The sequence below is a fragment of the Trichoderma asperellum genome, chromosome 2 (assembly GCF_020647865.1).
Source record: "Trichoderma asperellum chromosome 2, complete sequence".
NCBI classification, from domain to species: domain Eukaryota; kingdom Fungi; phylum Ascomycota; class Sordariomycetes; order Hypocreales; family Hypocreaceae; genus Trichoderma; species Trichoderma asperellum.
In genome coordinates this window covers 3634054-3649443 of record NC_089416.1, presented here as the reverse complement: position 1 = coordinate 3649443, position 15390 = coordinate 3634054, and the positions used below count along the sequence as shown (strand labels likewise).

The 15390-nt window shown below is 51.7% G+C and overlaps 5 protein-coding genes across 5 annotated transcripts; 4 read left to right on the top strand and 1 right to left on the bottom strand.

Annotated features, from left to right (window-relative positions):
* TrAFT101_003499 (uncharacterized protein) lies at positions 1 to 1342 on the top strand. The gene is made up of 3 exons (XM_066126907.1): positions 1 to 297; positions 420 to 513; positions 606 to 1342. The coding sequence occupies exons 1-3, from the start codon at positions 258 to 260 to the stop codon at positions 736 to 738; spliced, it is 267 nt and encodes an 88-aa protein (XP_065983014.1). The 5' UTR covers positions 1 to 257; the 3' UTR covers positions 739 to 1342.
* A 506-nt stretch (positions 1343 to 1848) lies between these two features.
* Positions 1849 to 2220, bottom strand: TrAFT101_003498 (uncharacterized protein; the record flags this gene model as incomplete). The annotated part of the gene is made up of 1 exon (XM_066126906.1): positions 1849 to 2220. One exon carries the CDS (start codon positions 2218 to 2220, stop codon positions 1849 to 1851), a length of 372 nt encoding a protein of 123 aa, XP_065983013.1.
* A 3746-nt stretch (positions 2221 to 5966) lies between these two features.
* TrAFT101_003497 (uncharacterized protein) lies at positions 5967 to 6543 on the top strand (the record flags this gene model as incomplete). The annotated part of the gene is made up of 2 exons (XM_066126905.1): positions 5967 to 6148; positions 6312 to 6543. 2 exons carry the CDS (start codon positions 5967 to 5969, stop codon positions 6541 to 6543), a joined length of 414 nt encoding a protein of 137 aa, XP_065983012.1.
* Positions 6544 to 6709: 166 nt separating this feature from the next.
* TrAFT101_003496 (uncharacterized protein) lies at positions 6710 to 9150 on the top strand. The gene is made up of 4 exons (XM_024899044.2): positions 6710 to 7020; positions 7126 to 7999; positions 8057 to 8371; positions 8431 to 9150. The coding sequence occupies exons 1-4, from the start codon at positions 6989 to 6991 to the stop codon at positions 8608 to 8610; spliced, it is 1401 nt and encodes a 466-aa protein (XP_024766739.2). The 5' UTR covers positions 6710 to 6988; the 3' UTR covers positions 8611 to 9150.
* A 4510-nt stretch (positions 9151 to 13660) lies between these two features.
* TrAFT101_003495 (uncharacterized protein) lies at positions 13661 to 13990 on the top strand (the record flags this gene model as incomplete). The annotated part of the gene is made up of 1 exon (XM_066126904.1): positions 13661 to 13990. The coding sequence occupies one exon, from the start codon at positions 13661 to 13663 to the stop codon at positions 13988 to 13990; it is 330 nt and encodes a 109-aa protein (XP_065983011.1).
* Between the last annotated feature and the right edge of the window lie 1400 nt (positions 13991 to 15390).

Here is a 15390-nt window from a genome sequence, read left to right as displayed (position 1 = left end):
CCAAGTGTCGCAACTTTTCCCCCCTTCTCATCCCGAAGTGCCAATCAGCCAAGCTTCACCGGGCTGGTGCTGCTAGGCCAGGCGTGTCATTACCAGAGAAGAGGACTGTGGGAACCAATGGCAGGAGGAAAAGAAAAGAGATCATTGCATTGGATGTGACTGTTCGTGGGACGTGCATGTACGAGGGCGAGAACATGGCTTGGAGCGGCTCATAGGCTAACGCATGCTAATTTCGTTGACTCGTAAACCAGCTCGCGATGGAGAACGGTCGTGTTCGGGCGTTGAGATTTGGCGCATGTGCGTGTGATCGAAAGAAAAAAAAAAAAAAAAAAGAAGTGGTCCTTGAGTGGGACGCCGTTTGATCGATCCATCAAAAAGAAAGGAAGACAAAATCGACGCTATGGCTTACCATGCCTTAGTCAAAAGTGGGCTGTTAGCTGCTTGGCGCCTTTCGCGCTCGGAACAAGAAGAATATTCGATTCTACCAGCCAGGAAGCTAGAAGCACACGCCACGTGCGATTCCGACACCTGTGGGGTGTTCCATTGAATGAACGACTTTATCCGAACACGCAAGGGTCCCTGCTAACACAACATAAATTCTGAAGCTCCCTCTGCCCTGATATGACCGGATTCCTGCTTGGACAAGGGGAAGATCCAGTAGCTGAGGCACCGGGACGACTCAGCTCCGTTTGCGAGGAGAAAAAGCTCTTGTTCCAGACCGAGCAAGTAATGTATTAAACCCCGCTTTGGTCCTTCCCATGACGCCGAAAATTGGTCTGTTGTGTCTATGTTGCAGCGTGTTTGGATGAGCTAGTTAAGGCGGGCGACTCTAAGCTGCAGGTCTTGGCCAAGCCGGTTTGTCTCGAAACATTGGGCAAGATTTTGAAAGAGCCCCTTTCACTTAGGTCGGAGCAAGTATAGCGAGCAAACACCCTTCAACCCGATGATGTTGGTTCCAATCAACGTTTCAGATGTGGCTAGCTCTACCGTAGTTCGATATGAGATAAGGCTGGTCACAATGGAACCAAGCTCTTGAGTCCTTGTTGAGGAAGCCGGCGGAGTATCTTTCTCTTGTCTTCTCTCGCCACAGCCACGTCAATGACTGGTAACACAGCCGTGTATACGATTCGGCTTGCTGCACCAAACACAAGATTGAGCTATGCTTGAAAGCATTAAAATTTCCGAGTCCCGCAAGCCGGCTAATATGGCGGCACAAGGACCAGAGGTGTGTGAACATAAATATGCCTGAGAGGCATCCGCGTCTTGAATTCACTAGCCATCTAAGCTTTGACCGGGCTTTGTGATTCACTATTGCGAATAGCTAGATGAAATGATTCAGTGGCTCAATCATTATGCACTCAGGCTGCTTTGCGCAGCATACTTACCGTATATCATGTGGGCAAAGCACATCATATGGTAAAAGAAAACGCTCCTGCCTTTCCGTACCCTAATTGTTGGGTGTAGAGTAAGGTGGCTAAGATCGAGGAGTTGAGAAGCAATCGCTGGGGCAAGATCGAAGCTAGTGCTTCCTTGTGGATGCCCTCCTATTTTGGCCCCCATACCAGTTTAAGGTCTGGACTGGAAGGTATTACAACGTGATCCTCCCGATTAAGAAGTAAGTCGTCTCTGTATCTAAGGGCGTGCACAGCTTACAAGCATATTGCCTTATGCTGTGGCCTTTTCCGTAAAAAGAGAGCTGGCACTGTGACCAGGATTCTGCTGCTCCTTCGGGCGCCTGAAAGACACTCAGCTGCCACCAGGTTCCTGAATGGGCTGGATACAGCTCACGAAAGTTGATGCTAGCTAATATCCTTGACGAGCATAGAGTCGGATTGCAACACTCGGGAGCTAACTGAATAGACGTGTAAAAAGAGGGGCGATGTACTTATAACTTAATAACTTTCCATCAACAGCGTGTTTGGTCTCCTCTACTTGGATTCTGCTGAGAGCCCACGGAGATCTTGGCGTGCGACTGATGAGAGGATAGAGCGAATGGAGCTTGATGAGCCACTGTTGAGAGAATTGATTTGCAAAAGGAGGATGTATGATAAAGGAGAGAATGAATAGCAGCACTTCGAGGTGGAAACAAGTGGAAGTTTTGAGAGCATGCGATAGAATCTGGTCGGTGTCCCATATTGAACCGCAGCTGCTATTCCAGACTTTCAAAGAATAGCATCGGCTGCGCGCATGGCCTAGCCGTACGGCACGGCTGGCTAACATGCACCGGTGTTACGAACAAGCCACAACGTGGTTGAAACGTTGGATAGGTTGACAATGGCGCGAGAGCGACGCTTCTGCGAAGGGGCGTCTATTGCGATGTAGAGGCGATGTAGAGGCGATGTAGAGGCGATGTAGAGGCGATGTAGAGGCGATGTAGAGGCGATGTAGAGGCGATGTCTGGCTGAATTACTGCATTGACACCTTGTCACCGAAAACGAGGCGGCATCGATGCGCTTGAGGTTATTCAACCGCTGAGTATTCGGCTTGGCCCTGCGCACTGTTGATTTCCAGCTTCCAGCCCTGAGAAAACGGTGCTTTCAGTGTAACAGCCACAGCATCCACAGTGAATGCTATGCATGTTACTGTAAAGTGCCTAGGTACTTCTTTTATCTCTCAGGTGATGGTAGAGACTGCTATCCATAGCCAACGCGGCGCTCGAACAATAGTCCTAGAGGCAAAGGAAGACGTGAAAAGTCCCTCCCAATATACGGACTCAACCTACTGAAGCAGCCAGTGGTTAGGATATGTAGCTGTGGCGTGTCACTTCTGTCATAAAGGCAAGGTTTGAGGAGCGGCACAGTGTGCGAGTGTTTGACGATGGACGATGAGCGGCGCTGACCATATTGGTGTGAAGCCAGCCAAGAGCAGAGCAGGGCTCGCCTGACCTGGCGTGATCCAGATCCACAGTTAAGAAGCATCTGATCTAGGCTAGTAATATCTCAGCGAGATTGGGTCGACGGGCCATCTCGCCATCTTGCAAGGCAGCGGTTGCAACAGGGTGCCACCCGCACGCAGCTATCGGAGCGCCATGCTTCTAGCCTGTGTGCAGCTAGGCAATGAAATGGTGGACACCCGGTAGCTTGATACGAGCACATCGTACTTCGCACGGAGTAGATGATTCTTGACTAGTTCGAACTAATGATACTGCCTAGTCTTGCCAAGATAGATTAGCAGTCCGTAGTATGTATGGAGTGACTCTTTTGGTATGTCACCAATTTAAGCCAGCCGCTGAAGGAAGAGGGTCTGCTCTGGAAACCAAAGAGATTGGACGATTTGGTTTGCCAGCTTGTCTTTTTTCAAGGAGAAAATCAGCCAATTGTGTGGATTTTCTTGGTCCAAGTAGTGCTATTCGCCAGGCTGTGGTGGTGTTCCTTTTTGCCTGTATCTCGTGTTTAGTAAACCAATACTAGGCTGGTATTGCATCGTCATTGCCATGGCATTGCATCGTCGCAGTCTCCGTGACGCCTGTATGGTATGATCCTGCTGGCCACGACATGGAAGGAAGTGAACAGCAGCAAACCACTAGTAGACCGCTGACCGAGGAGCAAGTGTTAGGTTCATTGAGCTGCGGCCGTCGCTAAGTTTAGGACGATGGCCCACCAATTGTAGGTATTGAAGCCATACTAGCACGATGCATGGTGACCAAGACCCCCAGCCGAAGGGGGCCAGATTTACCGCTCTGACTACTCCATTCAAGTACATGGCGCCAAGGTTCCTGGTAGACGAATGCCGCTAGGAGCTCCGGTCGAAGGAAAAGGCGGTTGCTGAGGGCGGCACAAGAGCGCTAACTGGGGGCGAAAAAGAAATAGAATGTAAGAGACAGTGCAGCGAGTACGGAGTAGAATCAGTCGCTTATGATTTAACGTCGCATCGTCTTGGAATGTCCTTTCAGACCGACCGGGAGGCGTTGTTCCTGGTACGGCATCGACAACCTCCAGTATCCTCAACGGATGATCCTCAGGCCATATCGGACAGAGAGAAATGCCGCCGACATGAGGAGGTCGTGGACCCGGCACACGAGAGGAGTATGATGGCTTGAAAGTATAGGTATACGCGGGATTAGAAAAAAAAAATGCCGACTCCTCGATCCAAGCAAAGGCGGAGCCACTCAACTAGGCAGGCAAAGACCGCCTGTCCAGCTACGGCACCGAGAGGCCCGATTCTGGGGACCGCAAATCTGGCATCTCCCCTGCCCCAAGGCCGTCCCAAGTGAGCGTATCGCGGTCATGGCTGCAGGACTTGCACAGTATGACAAGCAAAGCGACGAGAGTTCTGGATCGTTTGAGATCCCGCCAGCGGCCAGCGACAATTGCTGCTACCAGTTGCAGTGGTCAGCTGTGATCCTGCATGGAGACGCATGCACGATCCTCCCTGTCGGCTCCTTGGTCTGTCGAGATCTCGCAACACTCTGATGACGATAGCACTTGTGCTCCAAAGGGTGCGGCCGGCGTCGACTGTTGGTTTTGCAGCGATCAGACGCCTCCAGCTACACGCCAATTGCATGCCGCATGCTCATCGCGGAGTCTGTGGCATCCAGAGTAGGATAGGTAAGCAAATATAGTGGCCGCTGGTGGTTTACTATAGTAGCGCCATGCTCAACGGCGAAAGCTGACGATGTCGGCAGCCGGGCGTCATCCTGTCGTAAAGGCAGGGTCTCGACCCTTTTCGAGCCGGACTCGTGATCGTAGATGTCTGATCGCACCGATGAGGCAGGCACATCTCACTGTGCCGCGCGATATGGAGTTGCAAGGTTATAGTACCTGGCCACCGCCTTACTCAGTATCGGTTGTACCTGTAAGCTCCCGTACCGTCGAGCCCAGGCATGTTCTAGGCATCTCAGTGCTAAATACTAGTAGGTGCGCACCACCAGCACGGGGCGCGAGTAGGTACTCTCCAGGTACTCGGTACCATGCCCCGACCGCCTCTGTGCTCCGTCAGTAGACACGGGCTGCTATCTACTTCAACATGCATCCAGCGTCCAGCGGCTGCCCGCCCATGCCTGCTCCTTATTTTTCTCCTTTACAGATGTTCCGAGGAGGAGGATAGAAGGAGGAGACAGAAAACTCTTTGGCTTTGCTCATGCATGCAAATGCACAATGTCTTTCTCGCCGGAACCGCTGGTGCTCATTGCCGAGGGTAATTTTGTGCACGGAGCATACGTACCGTATACATCTTGTAGACACACGTGGCGCCATGTGTCTGCGGTGAGGCCGTGCATGAAGGCTGCTGAATGGGGATGGGCAGGTGCGCTCCCCAGAGTGGCTTAGGCTAGAGCCGATGTCCTCCTTCCCCGTTGTCGTACCCCTACAAAATCTCTGCTGATCTCGTCTGGAAGCGGGCCAAAAACCCCTGGTGTGTCTTTCCGTTTTTTTTTTCCCGCTTTATCTTATTCTATCTCATTCATCTTTGCACCGTTAGTACGTCTACAAGTACAGGTACACTCGAAGTTACAAGTACAGGGCGCCTAGCCTTGTAGGCATGGAGCTGCGAGGTACTGCCAAGGTACATAGCAGGTAAGAGTAGGGACCAGTAGACTACTTACTATAGAAGCGTTACATATACCTAGCGTATCGTATATGCATTGTACCTGCTATGGTCACAGCATTTAGTACCTACTAGCAGGCAGATACTGTAGTAGCTAGGTAGCAGGCTTGGCTTATCATATTTTCTCCATGATTTGATCATTTCATCTCATTTATGCTCCATCTTTTTCATGCATCATCTTCGCGACTGTTCTCGAAGCGGCTGGCTGGACAATCGAAGCAGGCCTGGCTGAGCCATTGCTGGATATACGCAGGTGAAAGGCAATGGCTGACTGAGGGCGTCCCCGCCAGCTGGCGCTGTCAGTGTCAGTCGACTTTCTCAGCTCCGCAAATGAGAGGCATTCTTCGCTGCGCGAACACTCCATATCGTGGCGTCAAGGAAAGGCGCGAATCGAGATCAAATACGGAGCACACCCTACGCGCATGCTGCGACCTGGTACCGACGACCAAGACCAAGACCAAGACCAAGAGCTGCGTATCGTACATACCTGTACATACGCCCACGCCTCCGACCTCCCTGCGCAGAGCATGGCGCTGTCTGCATCTCAGCCGCCCCTGTCACCGCACTGGCTTCATTCCAAGCAGAGGAGTGTGGCTAGCAAGGGGTGAGGTCCACCGCATCTTGTCTTGTCTTCCTTTTTTCCACGCTGGAATCCCGCCCTTGTCCATCGTCATCTTCACCCCTCCCGGCGCTAGAGGAGCAAGGTTCGAAATCTAGGCTCACCCCCAGCCGACGACCACGTTATACACTTGTATCTGACCGCCCAGACCAGAGTCGCTAGCTCGGACGCAGAAGCAAGTGCAATCCAGTACCGCGGATTTGCCTGGGTCATGGTCCCCACCCGCACTCATCTTGCTTGTCCCCAATCTCTTGTCTTGGGGCCGGGCCAAGGGCCTCGTTAGGGCATCCTCCCAATCTCAGAAGGCCGTCGTTGGACCCCTGCCATTGGCCACGGCCGCAGAGGTGTACGGAGTGGGCTCCGTACCGGCTGAGCTTTAGGGACGCCCATCACACAACCTCTCGACGCCACCACGCGGTCGCTTTAGATCTCTTTGCCTGGGTCCCCGGTCTCTGCCTTTGGAAAACGGCAGGGCCTGCCAGCTCGGCGACGGGTCTTTATTGGCATCGTCATTTATAGCCTTGTGCTCGCTTCCCTCTTGCTACCCTTTTCTCTCTCTGCCAGTATTTAATCCCAACTTATCTCTGCTGGCCCCCACGTCTGAGCCCGGCCTGCTTACCCTTCAATACCTGGATACTGTATATACCTACATATGCGAGCCCGCTGCGATCATCCTCGGCCCCGTTTCTAAGTCGCCAGGCCAGTGGCCACTCCACCGCAGACGCCGAGCTCGACCCAGCGCTTTTTGTGCCCCTAGCATTTGTGCTAAGTCAGATGTATCGACGACCCTGACTTGCGCCAGATCTTTTGCTTGCCACACACGCTATGGAAGCGGGTGACGTTGGAGCCCGACAGAGGTGCGTTCTTACTCATGCATTCCTCCAGGCCTAGCCGTTTGATCGTACGCCCCCCCCTCTAAATCTGGAATTATTAACTCACAACTCCCCCTCGTTTCTCTCCAGTATTGGTCTTTCTTCTACTCCTACGCGATTTGAACATCAACCATCGCAACCTCCCCATCCACACCAGCAGCAACGAGAAGCCGTCGACAGACGGTATCAGGACCAGCCTGTCATGGCAGCAGCCTCAGTTCTCGCCCCTAACGCTCACTACCCATCTCAGTCATACCCATCCAACTACTCTCATCAACCTTCGTCCGGACCAAGTGTCGCCAATATGATTTCCTCAGAGCCTCGACGACCGTCCCCCGATAACGAGTCTTCGGCTCGCCAGTCACTGCCATCGATTTCAGAGGTTATTTCTGGTGCGCGACCCGGGCAGTACCCTCCACCGGCCCATGCTCCTCTGCAGCCCGGCTCGAGCTTGCCTTCGCCCTTTGCTTCATCGGCTCGACAGTATCCCGAAGCCGATAAGCACTCTTCTCAGCCTCTGCACTCTGCCGCCTACCCTCGACAGGATGGCCACGCCGCGTATTCAGATTCTCCCAGGCCACCCTTTAGCAGTGGCCGGCCTGGTCTCCCCCCTGTGTCTGATCGCCGGGCGACTCCTCCGATGAAGCACGATGCTCACCCTCTCCCACATCACATGGTTGAACCACCAAAGCCGTCTGATCGCCATTCAATGAATGGCGTGTACTCTCAGCCGCCACCGCCAACCTCTATTCCTTACCAGACGGGGCCGCTCCCGGCAGGGCAGCAGCCACTTCCTCCTTACCAGATTTCTCCTAGAGGGCATGCGGCTTCGCACATATCAGGCCAATATGACCCTCGGCCGGCGCCCACACACCTTGAAGAGGCCGACTATGGTAGAGCTCGATATGACAACGGAACTTCACGATCATTTGAGAGCTGGAGCTACCAGGAAGCCCTAAGTAGAGTGAGTGACTCCGTCACGGAAGCTAACATGGAGCGCAACCACTAATGGATAATACAGATTGGGACCTGCTCGCGAACCATCTTCAACTTCGCAGAGGCTTATGGGCGCATTGCCCAGGAGCAACATGGATCTCAGCCAATCCCTGAGCGCCTTCCGACTGAGCGGGAGGTGAGCGATATGCTCTCCAACGTCGAATACCTCAAGCGCTCTCTCGAACAATGCAGAGAAGTAATCGTAGCATCGCTCCAGAGCGAGAGGGCCCGCGATGGTGCCAAACCAAAGGGCCCATATGACGACGATCAGGATGTTCAAATGTATGGCGACTCAATGAAGCAGCCATATGGCATGACAGAAGTCAAAAAACGCCGAGGTGTAAGTTGAGCCTTGTTATTTGTGACGACTGGCAAATGAAGCGTACTAATATGCTACAGCGTGCTGCTCCCCCTGGCCGATGCCACAGCTGCAATCGTATCGATACCCCGGAATGGAGACGTGGCCCTGATGGTGCCAGGACACTTTGCAATGCTTGCGGCCTTCATTACGCCAAACTAGAGCGTAAACGTCAACTGGAAGCCAGATCGCTACGACCCAAGCCTGAGGAAAGAAGTTGAAGCGACAGCAGCCTTACTGGGGCTTGACAAGATGCTCTACGCTTTTCAGTTACCAAGCCCTTACACGATGGCTTTCTTTTTCCTCTTTGTTTATCTGTATGGCGGAGCCTATGAAGCGGAGAGCATGCTGATGACCCGAAAAAGACATTCAACATTTTTTCTTCTTCTTCACAAAACATTTTTTGCAGAACAAAATACCCATTTTCTTGCCGAGGGCCTGCATGGAGAGTTTTTATTGTACATGTGTTTTTGAACACGGGATTCTGGGATTGGGCGGCAAATAATCATGGCATTGCAGGCGTTGAATAATATACACTATAGGGTCTGGGCAATATTCACCTTTGATGATGAGATTTTGTCTTGGAGACAATGATGCCAAATTAGCTTTGGATTTCTTTTTAGATCGCACTTCTTTGTATCTCTGCTACGATTGCCGCTTTGGCTAGGGCAGAATGTGAAGGAAATTTCCGAAAAAATAATATCCCCTTTCAGCGTTAATATGATACATATAGAGGATTAAACACATGGATTTCAACCACAGTCTCTTTGTTGCTTTCCTCCCGCGTGAATATCATTGCATTTGACTAGGTACTACTACTACTAAACTAATATCGGCTCGCAGCAGCTTGGCTAGTTCCCCACATGCTCTGAATATTTTCTCCTTCTCAAACTTGGTGCGTCATGGGCAAAATGTCCAAGTAAGCTTTTTATGTAATACGGACGGTGATTGGTCCATCTTGCTTTACTAATGAGATCGGGTCGGGGAAGATACTTTGTTTTACAAAGTGATGAGAGAGAGATCTCGGGGAGGGAAAATAAGAGAGGGGGTGACGCTGTGTTTCGGGTAGAAAGAAGGGTGAGATTAAGCGCAGCCCTCCCGTTTGGAAACACCTGTTTTTCTGGGGGGGTGGGAACGATAATGGGCGGCATCTCTCTCTTTTTCTTGCTGCTTAGTGCTGATGCCTGTGAGAGAAGGCTGTGAAGCAAGTAGGTAGTCTTTTTGGACCGCCGAGGAAACAATTAGAAATCTGAAACGAGATGGGTGCTACTCCGATCTCTCAGACTCTGGGGCCGTTTGCGATTATCGCGAGAGGCAGGATTGCATATCCCCCCCTCTCTTGTGATTGAGATGCGGGCCGTTTAGGTCCTTGCTCTATTAGTCTAGGTCCTGCTTCCAACATTCTTTTCTTTTCTTTTTCGTGCTCGGGTGGCGGCCGAATTCAGGCTTCTGTTCAGCTTCAACGGTCTTTGGCTTTAACGCCCCCTGCGCTTTTGACGTTGCCGTAGTGGCGTGACGAAAAAGCAGCAGTTGGCATCCTTCTCAATGCTTGGCGAATTTGCTTTTTTTTTTTTGCCCCCCCTCCTCACTCACTTTCTGGAAACTTGGGCAAAGTATACAGTACGCATTAAAGCAGATTTAGAGAACGAAGAGCAGAATGACTAGGGTGAAGTAGGGGTCATCACATGTACGTGGTCAATAATGCAACCGAGCTGCATGCATTGAAAGGGAGGGAACCATTAACCTGGGGGAAAAAAAAGAGAGCCGTCTAGCGATGCTTGCTCCGTATTGTTGCTGCTATAATTACCACCATTTGCCACTACTGCTGCTTATATGTACAGCGTATATGCCTCCCTCACCTGGATTGCATGGAATCAATCCTGGGTTTCTGTCACAAAATCCTTCAGCCATGCAGGCGATATATTTGCTACGCTCGTGCGCTGATTAGTGTGAACCAAGCAAAAGAAAGGGAATAAAACGGCTGGGCTGTTGGCGAATCAATACGCCTACTGTGGAATGGGGCTGAAGTTGAGAAGTGACGGCGGACGGATCGGCTGTCGGGTAGCTGCAGCGCCGGATATGCATGGCCCTACGGATGAGGAAATGAGAGATGGAGATGGGAGAAAACAAAAACGGCGAGGAAACAAGGGCAAGCGAATGAGTGCATTGGTGAATGAGCTACTGTATGTGATGTGCAAAAGGGGGGAGCCCATGGCCATCATGAGCCCAACTGGGGAGCATAAGGAAGAGAGAAGCAGATGCTGGTATTGCGCGTGTAACCGAGCTGAGCCCTTTAGATTGGGCTACAGGACTCTCTCTCTGTCTTTTCTGTTTCTGTTGCTCCCTCACTGTCGGTTCTTCGCCTCGTTTCTGATTGGAGGCCGTGACATCCCTGCAGCGAGATCGGGCTGTTGGTCTTGACTTACACCACACCGTCCCATCTCGATGAAGGAGCCTCTATAGAGCCCCAACACCCAAAAAGCCAGCAACAGGCTATTTTGACAAAAGGCTCCAAGCTAGGACAGTTTCTTAGCGCTTTTTGCTCCGCAGCATAAATCGTAGCCGGGACCGTGCCGTGCCCCCCCCCCCCCGGAATGCCCGATGCGAACAGGCACTAAAGCACCATGTAAAAAGAACCAACAGATAGATAGGCAGTAACGCGTGGTTTGAAATCTTTTTTTTTTTTTTTTTCTTTACAGTGCATGCTCATGGCGTTTCGATTTTCGAGCACAGAGCAGCAGCCGCGCACTGCTAGCCGTATCTGGGCTGTGCACGGTGACAGATGAGAGAGAAGGGAGGGTATTAGTTGGAACCGGCATGCCACGACATGGCATATTGTAGTGAGACAAATGAAGTACAAGGAGGGTCCCCATGTTAAGAAAAAAAAAAAGCAACTACCTATTCGCTCAACTCTATGGTTGGCACTGCGAAAATATCATACCATGGCGTTTGCTTTTTCTTAGCACATGCATAACCGCGCTGGAAAGCCAGCCGGCGGCTCCCCCCTCCCCTTCAGTCACCCAAAATAGAGAATCGAACGAGTCACATCAGCTAGTCAGTCACATCTCATCAACAAGGAAGACCCAGGAATAAGCCACGCGCCGGGAAAGAGGTCCGGCATGCGAAAAGAAAAGAACGAGAGAGAAAAAGGTTACAGAATGTGCAGGGGTTGTTGTTGATTTGCTGAGAGCTGGAGTATACGTGAGAGCTACTGTAAGATGCATGCAAGATATGCAAGGCGAGACGGAATTGGTCCGAGGATTTAGCCTAGTCCATGTAGCAGTGTAAGTGGGCTGGAAGAAGCCGAGATGCGAGGAAACAAGAAACGGGGGTTTTGGAGCACGCAGCTGCATGCATGAAACAAGGGAAAATAGACAAGGCATCAATCAGTCTTTCTTTTGCTCTGGCTCTCGACCGGGCGTTTGCCAACGAGCGAATGAATCCCCCTCTGACCATCTCCCTCCATCTCGGTCTGCACCTCTTCTTTCCCTATTCCTACCTCCTCACTTCTGCTACTACTACCTGTACTGTGCATGTGGCATTAAAGGAGGGGCGTGTTGGTGTAAAACCTCATTGTCGTACGAGGCTGGAGAGGGTGGCGCGGAAAGATCGGACAGGCGGGGAGCCTGCTGGACTTCATCGGACACAAGAACGCGGAATCTTAGTCTCATGGTGTCTTCCATCTTGGTGTACAGTATGCTTGTGATACGCTGGTGCTCTTGTGTGTTGGCCCTTGCTCTTCTTCGTTTTTTCCTTATCTTTTTAATCTTGTCTGTCTGGCCCCCCCCCCCCCCCCCCCCTCTCCATCTTTACGGCATGAATCTTGGTTCGCATAGACTTATTCAACAAGAATGTGTTACGGCCACACCAACAATAAAACTTTCTAAACAAGGAGTGACGCTGGACGCGCCGCTGTGGTACGGTGGGATGTGGACAGATATAGAATCACATACATGGCCAGCGTCAGCGGGGTTATTTTGTGTTACTTGACACATGGATAGATGGATAGAGAGGGAGAGATATAGAGTCAAAGCCAGCAGCCAATCTGTTTAGTATTCCCATCTCAAGCCACAATCTATACACAACCATGGATCAAGGATGGCTGGCAAAACAGTCACGCAAAAAAAAAAAAAAAAAAAAAAAAAAAAAAAAAAAAAGACAAGCCACGAGCTTGCAACCCCGTCATCACAGAGAAGAAGCTCAGACATGCCAGGTCGCACTCTGTGTGCGTTGGCATGTATAGAGGCTAGCTGCCGTAGCCAAATCTGTTTCCAACTGATATGTGAGAGGGCAATAGGGCAAAAAAGGGGAAGGCAGCCGGGCTGTGGCGTTAAGCTCGTATTGTGTGCGGAGTACAGAGATGCACCACGAGTAACTGCAATTCATCTTTTCTGCTTCTTTTTTTATTATTATTATTTTATTTGTCCTTTATCTTGCATGTATGGACATATGTAAGATATACAGTATTTGCCCTCATTCACTGGATGCCAAAAATTCAAAATAATGAAGAGCATAGATGTCCGTTTTTGGTATGCAGTGCGCGAGTACTTTGTACCTGTTTGATTGTTGCAAACGGCTCGATCCCCCCTGTCCATGTGGCTTTTTTTTTTTTTTTTTTTTTTTGTGGCGCGCCAGAAAGAGCTGGGGGTGTGTGTTTCCTGTGATGGGAAGTGGGAAGTGTATGGAGTACAGAGTACAGAGCTGAGCTGACGCTGTTTAATTTGCCGGGACGATGGAAAGCGAAGCATGCCTGACTCTTGCTCGCTCCCGTACTAACGCTCCATGCCTTGCAGCAACAATCCGTGGCGTTGACGGGGATTAAGCGTCTGCCGGCATGCTCTAGACGGTCCCTCCGCGCAGAACTTAGCGGGCTGGTGTGCCTGTGCGTCGGGCAAAGCAAGTGCATTGTTCATGCCTGCACCCGAAGCTATGCGGCTGTTCCTCTCCCATCTTCCATCAATCGACGATGCTTGCCGTATACCACACGAGTAAGGGCCAGGGTGCCCGTCGACGGCCAAGCAGGGGGTCTCCACGCCTTCGATCGCAGCCGATGACCAACAACCAGACGGAGTACCCTGCAGCGATCATGGGTATCCACGCGCTTGCCCTTTTCTGCCCACCACGATAGCTGATGCTGCTCGACTCGCCTGGGATAGATTGCGACAGGACAAGTACGGTAATCTCCATGTGGCCATCGTCCCCTGGGCAGGGTAGCACTGCTAACTGCAGCTGCAGCGAGCAAGCAAAGCAAGCAGCTGCCACGACAAACAAATGCAGCCAAACTCGGCATATCACAGCCTTGGATTCCTTCGTGCAGGGGAGACCACCAGAGGAGGACCGGTAAACAAGGAGAGCAGCAAGCAGCCCCTTGTCGACCTGCGGCTGGCCTTTCCAGAGCGACGGCGGTTGCATCGCGTTCGTTACGCGGAGCAGAAAAGGCTCTGGTCGTCAGTCGCAGAAAATCTTGATCTCAGCTTCCGTCAAATCCCGGAGAGCGCCGGCCGCTGCCCAAGCCATGGTTACGCTTGGGCATCATGGCATATGCAGCTATGCAGCAGGACAGTGCCACAACTGCACGACGATGGCTGGGATGTTGCTTGAACGGCTCTGCTGAAGTAAAGAGTGGGTATAAGTGGATAGTTGAGGGATGGCGATGTGAGGCAAGGCAAAGGCAGTGTTCCCATGATGCCGCCGCTGCGTCCTTGTACAAGCAGCAGTGCTGCCACAGCTCACTGCTGCTGTATAGTATAAGCATATGCACGAGTGTGCGCGTGCATCAATCATGTGGATGGCCGTTTGATGGCCCGAGCAGCCTCGCTTTGCGCAGCTTGAAAAGGGAGTGGGCAGAATGCATCGTGCCGGGTTTGAGCGGCACCAATGGCCGAGCTGAGAGAGTTGACGCACAAACCGAGCAAGATGGAGCCAGGGACAAGGGGGGGGAGTCTATCTTTGATTTCCTTTGGACCTCGTGAGAAAGCCCGGGGCAGTTGTTTCCCCTTACTCGTGTCAGTCCATCTTTAGCGGTATCCTCCAACTCGTACTATACGGCACCGCTACGGCTATCGCTATTCTAGATTAGCACTTCATCGTCCTGAAAGCTAATCTAGAAAGCCAGCTGCTGCTTGCTAGCCGTGCTGGGGCTCCCAGGTGATTGGTACACCCCCGTCATTCTGGGTCCCTCCTCTACCAGATCATTTTACGATTGGGAACGATCCACTGCTCCGCCACTTGCTTCATCGAATATCGAACTAGTTCAATCGTATTAGCAAATCTACAGGCGTTCTAGTGACTGGAGACGTAGGCTAGGCACAAGCAGGTAAGCTCTTTCACAAGTTACGTTTGAGTGTTCAGGTGGCTTAGTAGGCGGCAGAGAACAGGTACAGAGCAGACAGTATCACTCTGCTCCATGCCCAAGCAAGGCATCAAAACAGCCTAGGCATTCATGCATCCGCAAACTGCCTACTTGCCCAGGAGCACTTGGCATGGAACTCGTACTGTTTTCTTTCTCCAGGATAAATCGAACCACGCCATCCAGGCCAATCTCCAACCTTGTCCGCCCTTGAGCAATGAGACTTCAACCGTCAAGCCACCGTTAGGACGCCGCAACCAATTATGGACTCCAAAACCGGGTATAGCCTCCTTCTAATTATCCATGTGAGTCGGCAGCCAGCCACGCGGGTCTAGAGTCTCAGCCCCTCCTCAGCCCTTCCTGGCGGCCACTCCACCATCGTGCAGCCGGTGTAGGAAAAAGCAAACAAAAGAGAAGGGCAAAGGATCGTCACCCTTGCTCGTCTCGGAGAAATTAGGGCTTCGTTTGATGCAAAAGGGAGAGGATTTGGGAAAAGAAAAATATGAGTTATGACGCTGGTGTGGTGGTGGTGGTGGTGGTGGTGGTGGTGGTGGTGAAGGTAGCCCGTCCTTGGGTGACAGACAGCAAAAGGGATACTAGATACTTGGCGCCGGATGCGGCTGTCACTGACACGCGCCGGCTCGTGCTCGAG

Excerpts from the sequence above, each read along its gene's own strand:
- TrAFT101_003499 (XM_066126907.1), top strand. The coding sequence starts at position 258 with ATGGAGAACGGTCGTGTTCGGGCGTTGAGATTTGGCGCAT. Across the intron at positions 298-419 it reads GGCGTTGAGATTTGGCGCAT|TCAAAAGTGGGCTGTTAGCT; the intron begins GTGCGTGTGATC and ends ACCATGCCTTAG. Across the intron at positions 514-605 it reads AAGCTAGAAGCACACGCCAC|CTCCCTCTGCCCTGATATGA; the intron begins GTGCGATTCCGA and ends TAAATTCTGAAG.
- TrAFT101_003496 (XM_024899044.2), top strand. The coding sequence starts at position 6,989 with ATGGAAGCGGGTGACGTTGGAGCCCGACAGAG. Across the intron at positions 8,000-8,056 it reads ACCAGGAAGCCCTAAGTAGA|ATTGGGACCTGCTCGCGAAC; the intron begins GTGAGTGACTCC and ends TGGATAATACAG. Across the intron at positions 8,372-8,430 it reads AAGTCAAAAAACGCCGAGGT|CGTGCTGCTCCCCCTGGCCG; the intron begins GTAAGTTGAGCC and ends AATATGCTACAG.